At 36.5% G+C, this 22116-nt stretch overlaps 1 protein-coding gene across 1 annotated transcript in view; it reads right to left on the reverse strand.

Moving 5' to 3' along the window:
- Positions 1-22116, reverse strand: part of COL19A1 (collagen type XIX alpha 1 chain) — a 341781-nt gene that overhangs the window by 77100 nt on the left and 242565 nt on the right. The window contains exons 19-20 of the mRNA XM_037844663.1: positions 7552-7663; positions 6465-6518 (exon numbers count right to left, since the gene is read on the reverse strand). Coding sequence (XP_037700591.1) covers positions 6465-6518; positions 7552-7663 — 166 coding nt within the window. The remainder of the gene's footprint in view (positions 1-6464; positions 6519-7551; positions 7664-22116) is intronic.

Genomic DNA, 22116 nt, shown 5'->3' on the forward strand with positions numbered 1-22116 from the left:
TTTTCCCCAGGGAAAATAAAACAAAAATCACAGATCTTCACTTTTTTTTTAACGCATTCAATTCTTAACTTTAAAAACATGGGTAGTCAGGTAATAGTACATAGCTTTCTTTGGATACCATTTTAATTGCTTTTGCAGATATTTTTGCCTCTCTCACTTTCTGTTTGTTAGCTATTCCTGAAAAGCCTCAACTTTGGAGCCCTGTCTATCGTCTCTGTCCCTCCCTCCACCCCCTAGTTGATCACTGCTGGAAAACATTACCTCTCTGGGCAAATTGTCACTACTCCAAGTTCCTACCTGGCAACTTCAATAGGTCTCTCAGTGTTGCTGAGCAATTACATGGTGCTTCTCTGCCCAACCTAAGTATACATTTAGACTCTCAAAGCTTCTTTATTGTCCTTAGACAGCTAAAGTGGACTCCACTTCCCCTTAGTACATGACCTCACCTGTTATCCCACTGAAAAAAATACTTGTATCTCTGCAGTTTGACTTGTTGAAATGAGAAGTGAATCCATTTTACAAAAAAAAAAAAAATCAAAGAACGAAAGAAAACCTGAATTTGTCTTCTCCCTTCCACAGAATTCTTCCTTCTTCAGCTTGGTCTCTTTCTTCCTCTTTCCTCACAACCATTCAGTCATCCAGGCTGGTTGATTCTGTCTATCCACAACCTCTCCTCCCCTCACTACTTGTCTTCACCTCAGGGCAGAACACCATCAGGTCTTGCCAGGGTCATTGCAAGAGCTTTCTAACCGGCCCTGAAATCCAGTCTTGCTTGCCTCACATGTGCATTTTCTATATAAGTCACAGTGAAATCTTTAAAAGTCATTCTGATCTTGTTCCTTCAAAACCTTAAATTGCTGTCAAGATCAGGCATGATATGGATTTGTTTTTCTCTCCAGCATCATCTTGGCCACTCTTCTTCTCCTCAGAAGTTCCTGCTGCAATGGCATTCTCTCACCTGCTCATATAGAACAAGATCCCTCCCTTCTCAACATCTAGCTCACTCTTTGTCCTCATCTCTTGATCTGGGCAGCTCCTGTTCACCCCCACTTCTTGCTATTATAAAATGCCATTGATGGAAGCCTCCTCTCTCAAACAAGCTCCCCTCTCATTCCACCTCATTGGCCATTACATTTGTTCTTCCTAATACTTACTATATAAATAATTTACAATATTATTTTGTGTTTATTTTTTAATTATCCATCTTTTTGCACTAAAATGCATTCTCCATAATGACCTGGAATTGAATCTCTAGCACGTTACCTAACATCTGGGACGCATTCAATAAATAATCAATAATTTATTATTGATTCTAATTATAATTCATGCATTTTTCCCATTAACTTTTTTTTTGATTAAAAATACATGTGTTGGTAGAAAAAAGGTACAAAGGTTTAAACAACAAAAGCAAACAGAGGCACTCATTCAGATCACTATTGCTATAGTTTGACATTTTTAATGTCCCTTCCACATTACTCATGTTACTCCAATTAAAAATAAGGAGTTATTATGTAAATATTTATTTAAATATTATTTAAATGAATTTATTTAAATGAATTTTTCAAGTTTTATTTACATAAATAGCTTGCTATCTCTGATTAGTCCTGTGATGGATATTCTCTCATTTTTATTTCTTAAGGGTGATATGAGATGTCCAAAATTGAATATAAAAATTGTACTCTTAAATTCCCACATTCTAAATTGTTACAGAGAAATGTTTGAAAACAAGGAATGAAACTTAAGACACATACATACATACACATGAAGAACCAAAAAATGTACAAAGTGGTAAGTTTCTTGGATATAACTGACACAGAAATATATAAACGTTAGGCATTTTCTGAAGGATACTAGACATTCACGCATGGTGCCAATCAATGTGCATGACCCCTAAACACTTCTTCCTGGCTGTGTTTGTGCTAGGACATTTTGGGGGAAGCTAGAATGTGCTTTGTCTAAGAAATGATTTGCCCAGAGATAGTTTTTGGATTGGACGCTCCCAAGCCCTTGGATTACAGAGCAGAAGAGCATCCAGAGAGCCTCTGGTGAGGACATACTACGATGTAGCACCTTGGTTTGCATACGAAGCCACCTGCCCAGGACAATCTAAAGGACATCAGAGACGCTGTGGTTGGGGGAGTGGAGCACCTCTGAGCCCCAAGTCTTTTTGTAGGCTAATCTTGATTTTCTGGTGACTTTCCAACCAGAAAAACAGCAGGGCCATTTAATACCTATCAGAATACCCAGCTGGGCCAGGAAAGTCATCCAGTTAAGTACCCCAAGAAACTCTGGGGCAGTTCTCCACCCTTGGACTAACGATACTCAAGGCAGCTTCATACTTGAACTACAGTAGCACTATTCATTAACATGTGAGATTTTTCTCTCCAGTTTCTCCAAGCTAATGGCACCAGACAATTGCCCAGATTTATGGAAATAATAAGAGACACAACTTTATGTCTCTGGTACTCATAGTTCTGCCTTAGATACTAGTGTCATTTTATTAGGTCATTTTGTGTATTGGTGCCACGGTATTTGAATGGGATCTTATGAGCTTCTTGAATAAATACAAAAGTTGTACTATTTTGAATTTCTTTATTTAAAAATTTAGTTTACCTTCCCAGTGACATGGTGAGGGTTGTGGTTAGGGATGTGCTAATCGGCCTGCCCATCTCAAGAATTCTGAGATGTCAGAACACATCCCTTGTTTTCATGTGGGAAATGGTGAATGGAAGTTTTGACCCTATAGTCAGGCAAGTAGGAAGACTCAGGCCACTCTAATTGCCATGAAAAAGGCATCCTCTGGTAGGAAGGGAACATACCTGGACAAGTGTAGGTCGAACTACAGGAGATGGCCATTTATGTCCTTAAACATTTAAATATTGGCAATTTTCTCTGGTTCAACCTAATAGAAGAGACCAAGGACATTGAACTCCCTCCCAGGACATGGGGTCATTTAAAATATCCCAGCCAAGCCCTTGGGGAACTTGCTCTGAGATTCTAGGCATGAGAGACCATAAAATTTTTAAATCCAAGTTGTCATATGCAGCCTAAGAGGGCTGTGCTCACTTAAAAATGAAACCTAAGGCTGGTTGTAAGTCCAACCTCTCAGTTACTTGCAGGAAAACATTTTCAACGGCTCCAAGCGTGGTGGATCATGAAAGGGAGGCAGGGAACCCATGAGAGTTTTAGGATGTCTGTAATAAAACCAAGAACAAAATATTCATGTCTATGTGCCTAAGCTCATAACATTCCCCAAAGCTGGTGTGTCCTGGGGCACCATGAGGGAGAGAAGGTTAGGATTTAGATTTTATTTCTAAATCATTAGGGCCCAGAGGGGTTGCCTCTAGGGTCTCTCTCGAAGGAAGCCTTTGCTTAGTGTGTTACAGATTTAAGTTCCTGCTTGAAAGGACCTTGAATATTTGATTTTGGATAAAGGTTTTCTGTCCCTTTCTAGCCTGTAAATATTGAAATGAAGTTATGATTTGATACTTGAAGGGAAAAATAGATTACTTTGCTAGCCAATTGGTTTTTTTGGATCAACAATTTAGAGAAGTGAACACTGAAATTGGTTGCTGGGAGGCACGTTATCAATCTCCAGCAGCTGAGACCGATTGTCTACAAATTGCACTGAGTGTGGTGTGGTAAGATAACACAACTATGCATTTTCAATGCGGATCTTTTAAAACAATATCAAATGCAAAATCTGTCAGTACTTGGCCTCCACAGATAACATTTCTTCCCCATCTAGAGTGTTATAAGGGGCTCTGGATCTAATGGCTTTAGAAGCTGACAGAGTTTATCAAATTTTTATTAAAATCCCCAAAGCTAGAGACAATGAAGAGCAATTTGCTGGATCATGAGTGGATTTTCCTTAAGGGGAAGAATATGCTCAGCATTGTTGCTTCTTTGCAAACAATCTTGCAGAAAGGGAGCAGCTGTTCTGCAAATTATTTTTGTGATGGAGAGGGAAATGTTCTAACTTTTATTCTTCCTTCCCCAAGTGGGCATGCAAAAATACACAAAAGTACATCTATATAATCTTCCAGATCTCAGTCCTTCTCCTCTCTCTCTATTCCTCATCCCCACCCCCCTTTTCCCTTTTTGATTTGTTGTGAGGGCGAGAAGGCTTCTTATGCCTGAGCTTCTGCCTCTGGGTGACATAAGGAAAACTGTAGGGGGAAAAATCAACTGAATAGGGGCCAAGGGCAAATTAGGATTCCTGGTTCAAGGATGAACCAGGGGCTCCTTTAGTTTAGAATGGGAAAGGAAAGTTAAGCATCCTTCCCTCTCATTGGTAGCTGCTTCAGCATAATTTGCATGATTACTGGAGCTGCCTGTAGCTGAGGAGCTGAGGGCCAGGGCTCAATTGCAGCCATCACATGAATCAATGCCAATTTAAAAGGGAAGATCATTTTAACCTTGGAATGTCAATTTTTATATCTCAATACATGGCACATTATTTAATCTCCAGTAAAGTTTCTCTTAGGTTTGCTCTTCTCTGCGCTCATTTGCTAAAGCCAGACCATCAGGCATGCAACAAATTGCAAAAAGAAACAACTCCAGTGTCCAAAAACAGATGGGGATGGGTGTGTGGGGACATTGCCAAGTGAAAACATGAATCTCGCTCACTGTGACACCTTTGGCTCTTTCCTTTGAGAAGCTGAGGGTGAGGAGGAGGTGGTTGCAAGCCAGAGGCATTGGCCAGTGCAGGTACCAGGAAGGTGAGCCTGCCTCCTCCATCCATCATGATGGGACCTCAGTGGAAACAGCTCTATGTACTCTCAGAAGGGAGCAAAGTGAAGTCTTTGTCAAGTTACCTTCCGTTAATTCCTAGATGGAGCCTAAAGCCTTCTGATGCTATATAGTTATTGTGCATCATTTAGGGAAAAAGCTATGGTCTCTTCTCTTTATCCAGTTTTGCTTCAGCTCTAAATTAACATTCAGAGCATATCTGGACCAAATACCTTTGAGCCCTGATTTTTTAATGGCAATTAAGATAGCTTAACAGGAGTTAGACTCAGATGAGTTGAGCTAAGTTCAAAGTACTGATTTGCCACTAGCAGGATTCTCCACTTGGCTGCTCTGGTCAGCCCCAGACCAAAAATATAACCTTAAAGTTTAAACATTTACATTCTCAACTTTAGACTCTAAAATATAAATGCTCCATATATCTTCATTTAAGGGAATACCAACTTGTCGGCAAGATAAACTATATGTACGAGTACTGTTGGGAGTCCTGTAAAGATATGAGTTTAAAATTTTTGCAAGAGATAGCAAATATTTAAGTAGCTGAGAATCAGCTTGGTAACTTTTATTCTAAGGACTATAAAAATATAGTGTGCCCTTTAAGTTTTCAGCTGACACTGTGACATCAGAGCCAACTCACTCTCATTATTTTGAAGCTTTACAATAAATCTTATTTTGTAATATAGTAAATGTCATTACAGAAAAGCACTGTATTTTAATTGATTAAATTTAGATATGCTTTGGGTTACTATAGATCCATTCAGAAAATGTTTAATAAATAATTATAAAACATACCACAAACATTCTTCCTAATATAATACTCACTAGAAAATCTATAAGTAAATGGGAAAATTTAAAATAGGATTACTTAGGAAGTACACTAAACTTTCCACACTTTTGATTAAAGACTTAAATCTTTGATTCTGTGTAGAGTCATAACTACTCACCAAAATGTATCCAACAATATGCTATTATGTACAACGGTGGACAGAAAGATTCACACAGAACAGAGCACCACACAAAGTGGTCAGACTCCAAATATTTGCTGTTCAATGAAGAATCAATCAATGATCTCATTTATATCTCCAAGTATTACTTTTTTGCGACACCCATTTTTCTCATTTTGTCATGCTTCCTTATAGAGACTGGAGCAAAATTATCTTGCCTTTTGTCACTCAGATACTTACATGTCAGTATTCTGCCTACTCCAACTGTGATTATAAACCTTGGGGAAAATTAAAAATGGCTCCTTTCCAAAAGATGGGGGATTCCCATTCTTGTCCTAATGTAAGTAAATACTTGCTTAAGATTTTGATACAGTACTTACTGGATTTGGTAAAAAACGTGTCACCTGTTATGCTACCCAGAGCTTCAGGGTAGCAGATAATCTTTTTATTGACTACAGAGAAACTAGACATTTAATTATCAATGATGATAATTAAATGTATTTAATAATTATTAAAATGATGAATAATCAATTTTTGGCAGTAGCAAATGCTGAACTAAATTTTATTTTTGGATTCATAAAGATAAAACCCTGGCTTTGTAAAAAGATGCTGAGCAAAATACTTTTTTGGAAACAGTTTTCAGTATGGAAAGATGTTAAATATATGTGATATGTATCGAAATCTGAGCAGTTAGGAATTAATGTTTATTTTTTCAAAAATACCATCATGTAAAACCTCTGCCTACACAAGATTTGAAACAAAAAGCTATACCTTGTTATAATATCCATCAAGAGTCTGTTGTACGCCTTGTATTCCAGGAGGGCCCTGTGTCAGAAATAAATCAAAAGCAAAGATGTAAACATTTCCAGAACAACATGTATTTAAATAGTGTATGTGAGAATACTGAAATATTATTTTAAAAAGAGTCTGTTTAATCAATTATTTTAATTAATTGAGAATTACATAAATGTTAACTTATCAGCAAGTTTCTAAAGGTATTTCTAGGTTAAAACCTGCATAAATGTAAAAGGAGGCCATAAAAGGGGAACATGCAACATTTTACCAGAAGGTCAACTATTGATATATTCTTCATTAAAAGGAATTAGCCCATAAAGCTCCTCCAGGGAAGAAGTTGTAGCTTCAGTTTATTTTTGTTACTTTTCACAGGGCTTTGATCTATGTATCACAAAATGTGGCCCCCAGGTGTTAACTTAGAAAATACAGGAATATTTATTTTCCTATTGCTTCACTCTTCTGAATGAGTTGTGTGAAAATGGCTGCAAGAAAAAGATATCTGCTATGAAACCACAGATTCAAGGCGTTTAAATGCTGGTATTTTTTAGTTGACATGTAAATAATCACTAAGCACTCTGTTAAACTTTGGGTGGGTAGAAAGGAAGTAAAGACATTTGTACCTAAAGCTTCCAGGAAGAGAGGAAGAAGAGAAGAGTTTTCCAAGTTTTTCAGAGATTACAGAGATTTGGGAGAAAGGTCCATAAGAAATTACAATGCATAGAATTATTTTAAATTCAGTAGTTTAAACCAAGATATATTCAGCTATTGCAGAAAAGAAATTGCATAATTCATTTCAGACCTTGAAAGCTGGGAAGAAAGAGGATATTATAGAGGCAAAAGTTCTTTACATTTTACCGCAAAAGATAATACACAGAAAGAGTATTATAGTGCAAATTGAACATCGCCATTAGGCAAAAATTATTTTTTTTAGGATAATGAAAGCTTTGGAAAGTGAAAACAAAAATTAAGGTCCAATCACTAAGAGCACTAACTGATAAAGGTAACACTTTAGGTATATAAAAATAATTAATGTTGGTTAACATTTATGACAAGTGTTTCTTACGAGCAGCTTGTGACTAAAGAGCTCTTCTAATATGAAACATTTGCAATGTGCCACTAAACGTAGAGAACACAAGCTTGTAGTGACGGATGCTTGGAAGCAGTTTGGCATAACTCTTGAGAAAATAATAGGCCTCACGAGTAATGGAGCTGACGATGATTAGAAAGACAAATGATGCTGTTACATCGCTGCAATAAAAACAGAACTAGTGTCAGAAAAGAATTCTCATGGCATTACATATTTTTCATGTTCTTTTTCCATCAGCTAGCTCTGTGTAAAGTAATCCAGGTCAGTTAGATGAGATAATCAGGAGAGTAATTGTTGAGTTGGGAATAGTGCACCAGGTTTCTAGCCAAGAAGATGCAAGTTAAGAAACCATTCTTGAAACTCAGAAGGACAAGTGAGATTCCATACATATTGACCCTTCTGCAAATATATAAGGAGCCAAGGAGAAATTATAGACATCATATGCAGTAGCATTGACAGGTAGCACAAATGTGTATGCATAGAAGGCATTTGATGAATGTATGTTGATGATAAGGCAAATTATATCAAAGAATAGTGATGTAGTGGCTAAATTTAATTTCATGCATATTCATCCAAGTTAAAAGTAAGAGTCTTAATAATCAGGTTTCCCAAATATAGTAGAACAATTAATAATACAGTCTTTCAAATAGAACAGAAAATCAATCAAATAATAATAACAAACCTTTTTATAGTGCTTGTTGTGTGCCAGGTATTACACCAAGGGTTTTGTATGGATTACTCATTTAATCCCTACAAAAATACCATAAAGAATGCTCCACTATTATTTCTAATTCAAAGATAATGAAACTGAGAGTCAAGGATTGTTAAACTGGCCCCGGGTCACAACACTGGTAAGTGACAGGACTAATGTTTAACATTGGCAGCCTGGGCCCAAAGTCAGCTCTCATATATTCTGCTATATTATTTTAACTTAAAGACTTGAAAATTCTCAGTCTAAAATCAATTTATGGTCATTTCATAATGACGCTGATATGTGCACCCTAGAGAATACTGGGTGATCACTCTACCATATTCTGAACATGATGAAATTGAAAAAAAAATCAACAAAGCTTATACTTAGCACCTCTTATGAGCATGCACTGTGCTTGTTGCAGGAGGGGAGAAAATAAGCATTTAGCCTTTAGTTGTAGCTCTTTAGTTGTAGCTGAGAGTGCCCCCTCTATATACTAGCATCTTTCATCTATCATCACACATTCTCTCAACTCCTGGAATGGAATATTATGTCTGTACATTCCTCAAAATCCCTCCCAATGCATAACTATGCTCAAAACAAAGTCTATCTTTGTTTGCAGAGGTTGGGAGAGTTATAACAAGTGGGAATCTTGGGCTCTGGAAGGCAGTAAGAAGAAAGAAGAAAGCAAACTGTGATAGGGGCTGCATGGCATAGCCAGCAGTGTGGATGAGATTTAACAGAGAATAGTAAAAACAATATGATGGTGATAATTCTTAAAGAATTGGGTGAAAATAGGGCTTGATTCTTTACAGTTTGGTTAGCTGCCCTCAGAGTATAGCTGTAGTCCCAAAAATACAGAATATATTCCTCATCCAAAATTCTGATCTTGCTGTTGAGTATACTTTTGGGAGTTGGGTGAGAGGAATGTGGGCGCTAAAGACATTGTTTTATCCCTGTAAAAAAATGGCCAGATCACAGCTCACTGAACAGAGCCACCTGCCAATAGAAAAGTTTGAACATTATTATTCATATAGCCACAAGGTTAATCAACCCACAAGGGTTACTTCTATATTTTCATATGTTCTGTTCTTGCTGTAAAATCCCATATCCTCAAAGCAGTGCTCCAAATGTGCTCAATATGAAGTTTTTGGCTCTACTATTCTGATGATGACATTTTCTTTCTCTCTCATTCAGTTACTGGGATAGATTGGGTGCCATAAATTCCAAGTTGAAAGCAACAGTTTTAAAGCTAACTGTTCAGCCTGAAGACAATAATTTAGACACTCTCCTAAAGGACTCAGATATTGACTGAAAGAATCCTGTAGGAACCAAAAGGAGTCAGCAGAGTCCTTGGGCAGTCTATCTCTGATGAGTCAGTGAAATGAAGGTTTTTCTGAACCTTCAGAAACAACCTTAATCTGTAAGGGAGGTAGTGACTACAGATAAATTCTATACATATAAATGTCAAGAGCAACTCTTGGTTTACTGTTAAAAAGTCAATATTGACCCTGGAGTTGCAGCATTGGTTGCTGTTCTGTGGCTATATCCCTGAGAGTAACCTGTGCTATTTTCTATTTTCTATTCTGGTACAAAGCATGGCTGGAGAAGGCCCAAGTTTAGCAAAAGCTGCCAGTCTTGCAGACTATTGATCAACTCTGAGGAAGGAGAAGTTAAAGACTTGTGATAAGTAACAGATCTTCTGGTAAACAGACAAGTAAAGGATGGCTTTCTCTGAGGCTTGCATTTGTAAGGACCCCTTACAGAGATGCTTTAAATGACCAAGCTGAGTGGAAAAGAGTGGTCAGCTGCAGAGGGCACATCAGTCTTGGTTAAGTCTATCAACAACTCACTAGGAAAACTGGCTGAAGGTTTATGGAAAGAAAAAATGTCCCAATATCTTGCTCATAACAGTGATTCACAACATATCTCCAGGGAAATAACGGTTATAAAATCTCTACATTTCATGTAGCTCTGCTTTACTCTATATGTATCGGGTTGGGAGACATAGGACATTTGGTTAATGTGATGAGCACATAATTACAGACCAGTTTTAAGATGCTCCTGAACTCTAGGGAGACACATGTTCAGAACCTAACTGTACTGATGTGTAATTATCTGAGAGGTCTATAAACCTAGTGTGGGAAGAGATCCTGATGCTGTTTCCTCCTGGAAAGAACTATACCTGGGGTTAAAGCTACATTCAACGTGGGGAGTGTACAATCTCTGGAATATTTTGAGAAGCATTTAAGAATGTTTTTGGTTAAAATCCTGCTAAAGGTAGAAAAACAGAAATACCACGATGTCTGCCACCTGAGTTTCATGTGCATAAAGTGAAAATGATGAGCTGCTTGCATTGCGATTCCTTCAGTAGATTTAAGTTTTGGCTACAGATACCCAAAGTTTAAGAGAGTTATTTATTAAAAACCATACTTCACTGGTTCTGGACTTGTCAATAGAAAAGTTTGAACATTATTATTCAGATAGCCACAAGATTAATCAACCCACAAGAGCTATTTCTACATTTTCATATGTTCTGTTCTTGCCATAAAATGCCATATCCTCAAAGCAGTGCTCCAAATGAAGTTTCAGATTCACCCCCACTTTTTCATCCAGTTCACCTGGTACTCTTGACTTTAGCTCTAAGAACTGTATTTTTGCCTTTCTTCTCACAGGTCTTAGCTGTGAGTTCTATATGCAAGGCAGACCCAGAGCCTTTCCTTTCAGCTTTAGCACAGCCTAGACATTCTAAATCAAGATCTCCATGGCTTCTCAGTCAGCTGCTCTGCTCAGTCTCTAATCCTTCCTCCTGAAATATTTTCCTATCTCCTCTTTCTCTAAAAGCATCCTTTACTTCTTCATAACTCTGCTGACCAAACATCCTTGAGCCATCTTGATGCCACTTATCCTTGTATACCATAGCTCTTCAAACTCCTATTAGGGGCTCCTTTCAGGTTTCGCAAATATGTATTTTCAGGCTACACACAACTGCCTTCTGGCCCTGTGGGTTTCCAATTAACTTCAGAGAAGCCTACGTGAAACATAAAAAACATTTGTGAAGAAAGCTGTATGAATCAACTCTCATCAAAATATGCTAAAGATAGTTTTGTTATAAGAACAAGTAGAAAGTTAGTTATTGGAAAGTCAGTTGGACTAAATTTCTAATGGCTAGTAGAAAAGGCAGAGATCAGTAATCATTTTTTCTGTGGTTTTAAAACAAATCATTAAGAAGCCTAAACTCAGACATAAGAATGATAAAAATGAAGCATATTTCAATATACAGTAATAGTTGGAAATGTTGATATCAGAATGAGTTTTACTCTCATATATGTTTCCATCTATAACACATTATACATAACTTAGTAAAGCACATTTACACCAATTATAGTGGCTTAGGTGTATGTCAGACTTCTCAGTTGGAATGAGAACTCCTTGAAGATAAGGCATTTCAATCTTTTTTATCTCATAAAAACACAGGATTTGGTACATAGTAGTCATCTACTTCCAAATGTTTGCTGATTTCAACAGAATAATTGCTTTTTTAAGAAAAATTTTGTGGGGAAAAAGCCAGAGTTAGAAACTGGTATCAAACAGAACAGAGAGGTCTTACTGCCTCCAAACTCTTAGCAGACAGGGTAAAGATTTAGATTGATCTAAGAATCTGGCTATTTAATTGAAAACAATGTTGTAGTGAGGTCCAGTAAAGTAGAAGATTTCTCACGGATGGATTTTTGAACAGAATTACAACTTATAAAGTTATACCCTAACTCTGAGAGAAAAATCAATAGTTCTCTTTAGATAGAAAATATTTGGGAAATCAATTCCTTTTTCTTTTAAGCACAGATTACTTGTCTTAAATATTTACTCTAAATGAAATTTGTTTTCAGTGTCTCTTGAGATTTAACCACTTAAATTAAATAGCTGGGATTTGGTAATGGATTATCTTTCTGGGAATGCTCCTGCTACAAATTTTTAGTGATCAAGGAGATGTCAACCCTTCCTTCTCTCCCCTCCCCCCAACATACAAAATTACTGGAGACTCTCAAATTACAAAATATGATTCCTGTAGTCAAGGGAAGATTCAATGAGTTTTTATATTATGCTTACATTTCATAACACAAATACCTCAGATTCTCATATTTGGGATCACAGCTGCAATCAGAATTGGGGATGGAGGAGCCACTTTATAACAATGGGCCCACCCTAGTGAACATGGGCAAACCGTACATATTAGGTAAAATTTTCAGGTTCCTGTAAAGGGGCACCTTTTCTTCAAAATAGGTCACCCAATGTCTGGCATTTACCTAAAACTCCATAAAGAAAGGTTTATTTGGTTTTTGGTAATAAAACCTAATGCAAATGCAAATGCTTCTGGGAGAGGTAACACTAATGCTTCATATTTGTACAGCTCAGGAAAATTTTTAAAGTGTTTTCACATAGTATTCTAAAACATGTTATTATTTGATTTTTTTTTTTTTTTTTCCATTTTGGGGTACTTTCTTTTTTTTTTTTTAATCTTCATTTTATTGAGATATATTCACATACCACGCAGTCATACAAAACAAATCGTACTTTCGATTGTTTACAGTACCATTACATAGTTGTACATTCATCACCTAAATCAATCCCTGACACCTTCATTAGCACACACACACAAATAACAAGAATAATAATTAGAGTGAAAAAGAGCAATTGAAGTAAAAAAGAACACTGGGTACCTTTGTCTGTTTGTTTCCTTCCCCTATTTTTCTACTCATCCATCCATAAACTAGACAAAGTGGAGTGTGGTCCTTATGGCTATTATTTGATTTTTGTAACTGCTAAGCGAGGTTGTTATTATTATATTCTCCATTTGACAGATGGAAAAACCAAGAGATGTGTCACCAAATAACACAAGTCTAAAGTTGTTCCACACTAAGATATTCATGTGAATTGTTCATTAATATTTTCTCAGTGCAAGTTGGGACAGAAAATGAGAACAAAGGAATAGTACTTGTGGTTGGGATGGAGAAAACAGCATCAGGAGAGGAAAGGATTACAGAAAAGGAGGCTAAAAAGACCCTGGAGACTGCTCCTTTGCCTACTCTACTGTCATGCTGAGGACTCTGGCTCTGTGGCACAGGACTCTAAGAAACAGTTACTTCTTTTGAGCCGAGTTTTAAGACTAAATTTGATTTTAAGAGGTGGGAAGTCAAATGTGGTAAGCTCAGGGAAAACTCACTTATTCTAAGAGGAAGGACATGCTTTATTCTCTTGGTCAATACACAAAGCAACAGTCATGACATTGGAAGTATTCTCATCCTTAAGTAGATGCTTTCAAGTGTTTTTGTTTGTTTTGAAAATTCAACATGTTTTTTCCTGATGAATATGTCAATGCATACATTTAGGCCTTCTTTCTTAGGCAGACGAAGTTTCTCTATAGGGACTTGAGCAAACAGAAAAATACAAAGGTAAAGAGAAAAGCAGATAGAAGAATAAATTACATGTAAATGATAATCAAAGAATTAGGAGAAGTATCAACTCTTTAGCAATGGAAATAGTAGGCTTTGAATTAAATCCTGGAATAAAAGAAAGACAAAAATAAGCCTCTGAAAGACATTAGAAAATTATTAAATAGGTTAATAACAACAACAATGTTAATAAATGACAACAGCTACTCTTTGAAAGTAAAAAAAGAGTGGCAGGTAAATGCATCACTGCATTTAATTCTTACAACAACCCAAATGAGGTAGGCATTAACCTCATTTTACACCCAAAAAAAGATTAAATACCTTACCCAAGGTCACACAACTAATAGACAAGAGTGCTAGGTTACAACCCAGGTCTGTCTGACCCCACAGCCCTTGACTTTTTAACTCTTTCCTTTTACTGCCTCCCCGTGAGAGGCATGACAGATAAGAAAATAAAATATCAAACATCTTAAAGCTGGTTAAAAAATCAAGCAGTACATGTAATGTTAAGAGATCATAGGGTCCCTTAATGAGGGAAAGGAAGGATAAAGAGCCTTATTATGAAATGATGGAAGAAAAATATAAATATAAATGGTCAAAGGTGGTGGGGAAAAGACAAGCTAACCAACAGAGTAATATTGCTTGGGGATGATTTTGATGAACGGAAACTCCTATAGGCATGAAATTGCAGTGGAGAACAGTTGTGGGAAAGTTGTCACACTTAGAGAAAATGAAATATCCTTCTGATATGACTACAATAGTCACATTGTCTTCTTGTGGTGGAGAGAATTTGTGTATCAGCATTGTGGAACTCTGAAGGATTTAAGGGATACAACAGTCTGGTGGTATTGGTCAAGGACATCTTTTGGAGACTTCCCCTAAAAAAAGGTAAGAGCCGTTTTGTTGGAAGCTGACAGCCATATGCTGCTTCTTGGTGACTTTCTGGAAATTCTGAGCAGTACCATGATCCATGATCTTCTCTTGTCTCAGCCAGTTTTTCCCCTTATGGTGGTATATACCTGCATCATACTTTGAAAGATCTATAGCTCCTAAGCGTCCCAGTCTAAGATATTGCCAGCATCCCTGGTTCAGAAGTTCAGAAGCAGCACCATTAATAGGTGAGGGATTGCAGCAAAGGCTGCTTCTGGATCTTGAATGAGAATTTTTCACATCTGCCACTCTGGACATTTTTCAGACTTGTTCCTCTGTGTATTCCCGGAAAGTGCTCACCTGAGCCGGGGTTGTCTGCTTCTGGTCTGCGTACTGAGCTGTGTAATTGAGGGAACTGAAGCATAGGCAGTTTATGATTGTGTGAATAAGCAAAATACTCAATATGTGACCTGATTGTTTTCCAAAATTTCACAGTCCCTGGTTTCACTTGTCATTTTGGAACAGGAGTGGGAGGACGAGACTGTGACAGTGAACGCATTCAATGGGTATAATTAACCCATTTCATAAAAGCAGATTTTCTAAATTATGCTATGAAGCTCAGAGGTTTTTAACACTTTATTTTCCAAAGACAGAAAAAGTGGTTTTCAAGGGTGCTTCTTATTCTCAGATACCATAACACAAATCAATTAAAATGGTATAAAGCCCACTGCATTATTGGTAGAGCAGGACATTTTTGAATGATTTTCATGGCATGTTGGTCAGATAAAAAAATGATGCCTCCTCTAATGCTGCCATTCTGCTTATCCATCCATAAAATATTTCATGCTCATCTCTCCCTAGTATGTCCGGCAAAAAGAAAAATATTATTTATCAGCTTCCCACAATATAAAGAGCAGCAGGAATCTTTAGTGTCTTGCCAGCCACCCCATGAAAGTAACATCATTGATCTAGCACAAGGTGATAAAAGCCACAGGGGCATAAGAACTAGCAAAGATGGGGATGTATGAAACAAATTATTTGTATCCAGTGGCATCCCTAAAAGATCGCCATGAACAACAAACTATACCCTGGAAACAATTGTGCCTCAACCCCCTCAGGAATATCTTGACGTGCCACTTGAGGCATTAGGAAAGTAGGCTGACATAGACCCACGGGAAGCTTGCACCCATCAATGCTTTCAGTTTCCTTTTGCTGCAATTAACTGATGACATTCACTCTCTGTAAAACTGTTGGTAGAATGACAACACTTCCTGTGCAGAGAAAATGTGATTTCCAAGGCACTGGAATACATACCGCCAAGTTACAGAGAAGCCAAGAGTATATGTAAATTCAAATAGTTGGGGACATTTTGGACAGCTCTGGAAAAAAATGAGATGTACAATATGCAGGTTTTCTTTTGGGGTGATTGTAGTCTTTGCTTTCAAAGCAAGTATGTGACATTAGGGTTTCACTCTGATCTATAAGTTGTACTAATGATAAATCTACAAATGACAATTCCTGGCTCACCAAACCCTATGGTTACAAAGAGGGCACTAAAGGAAATTCTAAACATAAAAAATTTAATTAAATAAGCAAATAAGTAAATAAAATTGATGATTTGATTTTTAAAACACCTAGCCCCAGTCTACAAAGGATTGCAGGCAGAAGAGATTGATGCTGTAGGCCAGTAAAGAAATAATTAGTGATATTAACCTTTGCCAATCACATAAGACAGTTTTTTTGTTTCTTAAAATGAATTATGAAATATTTCAAGCCTGCTGAAAAGTACAGAAAATAATGTGATGAACCTCCATGAATACACAGTCCAATGCTGTCAAATCCTACAATTTGTTGTATTTGCTTTGGATCTTTTCACTTTTCAGAGAAACCATTACAGATACAGCTGAAGCCCCTTCAGGTCTTATTTTCTAACAATTTCCTCCTATGTTTTCCTCTCCCAGATAATGCCGAAAACGTGGTGCTTCTCTAATCACATATTTCTTTTATTCTTCCCTATGGCCAAAACAGTTTCCTACCAGGTTGTGCTTATTGTGGAGGGAACACTGCATAGATTTAGCTAAGCCCCTTACTTCCCAGGGCCCAGAGTTTTCTTGTTAAAATGAAGGTAATGTTTTTTCTTCCTCACAGATTTATATAGGGGTAAGAGTAAATACTGTATGGAGATCCTTTTGGTAATTCTATTACTAAATACAAACTATAAGAATATTTAGGAAACAAACCTCCTTTTCTGGATATCTTCTCAAAGGCAAATCAAATTTATTAAAATCTTAATATTTCCCCCCCACGAAGAAATGGTGCTTAATCCAGGTATTGGCATGGATTATAAGTTTGATGACCATACATCAAGAATTTCAAATATTCTGTCCCATTATTGGTCTAAATAATGCAAGTCAATCTATTAATCAATCTTAATAGTCAGTTTCAAGAACATGATGCAAGAAGAAAACAGTGGCCAGTAGCCATAAGAAAATAAAATCCTTTCCACCTGAGTGTAGCCACAATTAGTAAAAAGCAAACAACCAACCTCAGGAAGTCAAAAAGTGACTAATGTCCCACTGCTGCTGCTGATGTGTAAAGGGAGAGAAAAAGATAAGTAATTAGGAAATCAAACCCAAGTGCTAGTTTTCAAAATCTCAACCTGATACTGCCAGCTGCCTCACATGCATATCTATGTATTCTGTGGCCACACAAGGTGACACTAGAATTTTAGCAATGTTGGCAACAGCTGCTTTGTCTGGAACCATAACCTCAGTAGGGGACAAGTGGCAATAAAATGATTAACTGGTAATGTCTACATTTTATAGGTCTTATGTGTCTATGTTTTAAAAGCTGAGGTAGTCATCTTGTTTTTATTAAGAAATGAAATTACTATTCCCTTTAACTCAAATAAGTGGTTAGGTTCATTTTCTCTGAAGATAGTATCATTATAGTTCATGGCCTTTAGTCATTTGATAGAGGTTACAAACATTCTTTACTGAAAGGAAAACTGAGAAACATGACAAAGACCTGATCGGTTCAAGACTTCTAGAAGTGATGCTAAGAATATGATTTAGACTCTCCCTGAGACACGATGAGCCTCAAAATACATATAGTCACACATAGTGTGTTTTAACAAGAAATCAAATGCTTTGCTTTAGTTAGACATTTTCTGTCATACACTTTATTCAGCAATCCAAAATGTGTTTTGGGGGAGTAACTTGTTTTAGAGGTGGGCCTTGGTATATGCTAAAAACAATGACTTTCCATCTTGTGTTTGTAGTAAATAAAGTTAGAGGTAGAAACCATAAAGGGTGGGGGAAGTGATGGATAATGGAGAACAAGTGCAGTAGGGCATTGGTTTCATGGTGTTTTGAAGACATGCATTTTCTTTGCTATAATTGTTCATCTGACCTAACCTGTAGCCTATCAGAAAAGAAGCATCAGTTCTAGCTATGGGGAAAAAGAAGAGACTGACTTCTATGTGATGGAATGCTCCATCTTTAATTAAATATGGTATCCAGTAGATTCAGTCAAGGCTGAAATTAAATGGGCTACAATCAAAGCTTTGTCTCCACAAAGACTCCCTGTTTACTCAAAGACTAAAAATGATGTGCTAAAATGAAATTACCTTCAGAATAATTTACTTGAATTAATAGGAATAGTGATTTCATCACATCAATTAAAAAAAATCTAACCACAAATAAAAACATGCTCATGAATACTTACAAATGGGAGATGTGACCAGCTGATTGTTTTCCTTCCCATGTATTCCCACTTGCTACCACTCCTATAATGCCTTATGTGATAAAGGTACTCAGCACCTAAACCTCTTCTGGCACCATTTTTCTCCTAACTCTTTTATGTTAATTGAATACATCAAGCCTTCCCCCTACATCAGGTCCTTCTTATGCCCTGTCCTCACTTCTAGGAAAGCTCTTGCCTGGCGGTCACATGGCTAGCTCTTTCTCAGGTAATGTCATTTACTCAGATATCTCCCTGGACCTCCTTAATCAGAGTAACAACTCTTCCTTCCAAATCACTATCACATTACCCAATTATTCCCTTTACAGCACCTCTCACTAAACTGAAATTGTTTTGTCTATTTATTGAATTGCCTATTAACCACTGCTGCTCCCCACATCCAACAAAGTATGTTATTAAAGGCACAAACCTTGCCTGTATCTGTTTGTTGCTTTGTTTTGTTTTAACCACTATACGCTCAATGCTTGCAATAGTCATTAACACATGGTAGATGGTCAATAAGTATTTGTAGAATAAATGAATGCAATTTCACAACCCTAAATATATATTCTTTTAACTGTATAGACTGCTGTACAGCCATCACCTTTAGGACTGTGCAATGACTCATGCTTTTAAAGGTGAAAGAAGTTACTCTACTTTGAAATTAAACCCAAAATAGAAATAACATGACTGTACACATTTTAAATCAGATTGTTGCTTCAGAAAAGAGGTATAAATTCTGTAGGATTCAGTTCCCACAAAATTAACACTTGATTATTTTATTGGTGTTTTACAATAGATGAGCATTTCTCTAAAATGATCTCTAACTCATTAGCTAATGATTTTCACTTCAAAGGAACATCAAGTTGACATAAGAAATGACTGTTGATGAAATAGTAATTGTATTTAAAGTCTAAGATAAGCAGAAAATGTTATAAAATCCTGAAAATATGTTTTGAAAATCATGTAGATTTATAATTAAGCCTCAAACACTTAAAAGTCTCTATGCTTGGGATATCCTCCAAAGGGCTGTGAAATGTCATTTTTTTGCCTAGAATTTTTCCAATGGAAACAGTAGAGGGAGCTGCTGCCCCGCGTTACAGATTTCTTGGATTCCTGTTTTCAACATAAATTGCTATGCACTGAAATGTGACACATTTGAGCCCACTGCTCCATTCTCATTCTACAATAATGAAACAATGCAGAAAAACAATACCAGAAAAAAAATGAAAGAAAATCAAGAGCACTGCCTGTTACAGGAAGAAATAATAACATATATTAAAATTAATGTGATTTTTAATAAACACTTCTTACAAGTGATGATGAATGAGAAGGAAAGTTAATGTCAAATGGGTGGGCTAATACATACTTCCTACAATGGCTCATTAGTTAAATTCTCCCGCTTTCCCTCCTTCTCCACCTCATTTCCAGCTGCTTTCCTTCCTTTTCTAAAGAAACTAGAAAGCAGAATATTTGGAAATAAATGAAGGCATTCCAAGTCTTGAGGCTTTCCAAGCCTCATTATCATGACACAAGGCCACTGTTTTCTGTTGCTTATGTTACTGAGATAACTGGGGGACTTTAAAGAAAGAGAAAAATTTATTAGAGTGTGAGGAATAGGAGTTGAGGCTTGGAGAACATCACAACTAATTAAGCATAAGGCCCCTACAAACAAGGAACAGGTTGTAAATTGGAGGGAAAAAAACACCCTTGAATACTTAGATCTGGCTGTTATTATTACCTAATTGTGAGTAATTTTTGTATCTCCATGAGTGGATTTACATATTGAGAATAAGCATACTGTAATTAGAGCACACAATTGAGCACACGACCTTTTGTTTCAGCAATTCATTGATAGACATTCAGATGTTCATTAACTGGATTTTGGGAATTTGTAAAGAGAAAAGTTCATGCTGATTCAATTGCAGATGTCAGATTCCATCTCTTTTATCAGCAATACTATATGTAAATGGATGTTCTTAAAAATAATAAGCTAAGTTTATTTAAATGGAGGCTCACATTTAGAAGTTGGTTCTCTAGCATACTCACATTTAATCCTTCCAGCAACTGTGGGAAGTGAGGCAGTTGCTATCATTTCAAATTTACAGAGAACACTGAAACATGGATATGTAAAGTGTGTTGCCTAAGAACTCCCTAGTGAGAAGGATGAGACTCATTACAGTGTTCCTATTTTACCCCGCTGTCCGGAGGCACTATAATCAGTGTTTTGCTGATTTTAGTCAAATTGCAAACCTGAAGCTTGTACTTCATACTCTGGTCCAGTAGAATGGAGGTGGGCTTGGGGATCATTTCCTGGTTTCCAATTCTGGCCCAGCACTTATGCTTGTGTGATTTCAATCAAGTTACTTAACATTTCTGAGCTTCATTTCTCCCATATTAGTATGAGGATAATTTCTACTTCTCAAGATGGTTATGAGGATTGTATGAGGCACCAGAAGTAGAGTACCAAAAGCAGAGCTAATGCTGTAGCAAACTTGCCCATCCAGTCCTCTCTCTTCTGAACTTGTTGGTACTTTGTCTCTCTAAAAAACTGCTCTCAGTCAGACCTTAGTTTACTTGCAGGCATTTTCAATCCAAGACATCTCTTCTTAGTGGTTTTTCGCCAGTGAAGAATATTCAGTCAGGACAAGATGACAGAAGTTATTTGGAGAGTTTGGGAGCTTTTTTCCTTTGTCTATGTAAGATCAGCCTTGCTTGTTACTAGGAAATTAGACCAACAGTTTAGAAAAAATATGTTCAGCATAAAATAAAAATTTGTGTCTATCTTCTAACCAGTTTAATTGCACTTTAATTATAATCATTCTGGCTAAGAATGATTTTATTACATGCAGATTATAAGTGCATAAATTTCAACTATGTCTTTCCTAAACAGATAAAACTTGCTCTTACTATGAGGTGTTAAACTGGAGTAATATATATGACTTAAATGAAACTGATCCACAAAGAAAATTTAATAACATTAGTTCAATAGTTCCACTTTTAGTAAATATCCTATTAGAAAAACAATTTTCTAAGAAATACAATCTTTCAGAAAGAAAAATGTTGTCCTTTCATCAAAAAAAAATATTTAACTAAGTGGAAATGTATGGGAAATCATTCTTTGTAAAGAACTTGAAAAATATTTTGATACTAATGTTTTTTTAAAAAGTGAGAAAATAAAAATTTGGCTTCAGAACAAAGAATCACAATTAGAAGGACTGGTTAAAACATTTGAATTATTTGAATTGCTTCAGGCTATCAGAGACTTTCAGTTTTATTTTTTCAGTCTTCATTGATATGCTCCCAAATAACAACACTACCTTGATTTAGGGAAAACCCCTAAAGAAGAACATTTCCTTAGGAAACTGAGCAAAGTATATTGTACTCAAAAAGTCATGTTTCTTGATAACTCTTTTCCTGGTTCTTTTGAGATAATCAGACTGACAAGAATAAAGTTTTTCTCCCTAATTTTTCCAAAGACTAATTGCTTAATCAAATATGTTAAAATTATACAAGATAACCACTCATTTGAAGGATATTACATTTCATTTGCTTATTCCTTGAAGAGAGAGATGAAATTAAGATTTTTTAATATTTCATTTGGTTGTAAGAAATTCTAACCTGTACGTTAGGAATTTCACAATGCTAGCCACCAAAGCGAGTGATTCCTGTTTCCCAATCCTAATCAGAACTTTTAGCCCTTACCAATACTTCTCTTCCCCGATTCCTTTATTGCTTCCCTTCCTGCTGTGAAGTCGGGCTTATGTCACATAGGGCATAGTTTAGAAA

The sequence above is a fragment of the Choloepus didactylus genome, chromosome 7 (assembly GCF_015220235.1).
Source record: "Choloepus didactylus isolate mChoDid1 chromosome 7, mChoDid1.pri, whole genome shotgun sequence".
Lineage (NCBI taxonomy): Eukaryota > Metazoa > Chordata > Mammalia > Pilosa > Megalonychidae > Choloepus > Choloepus didactylus.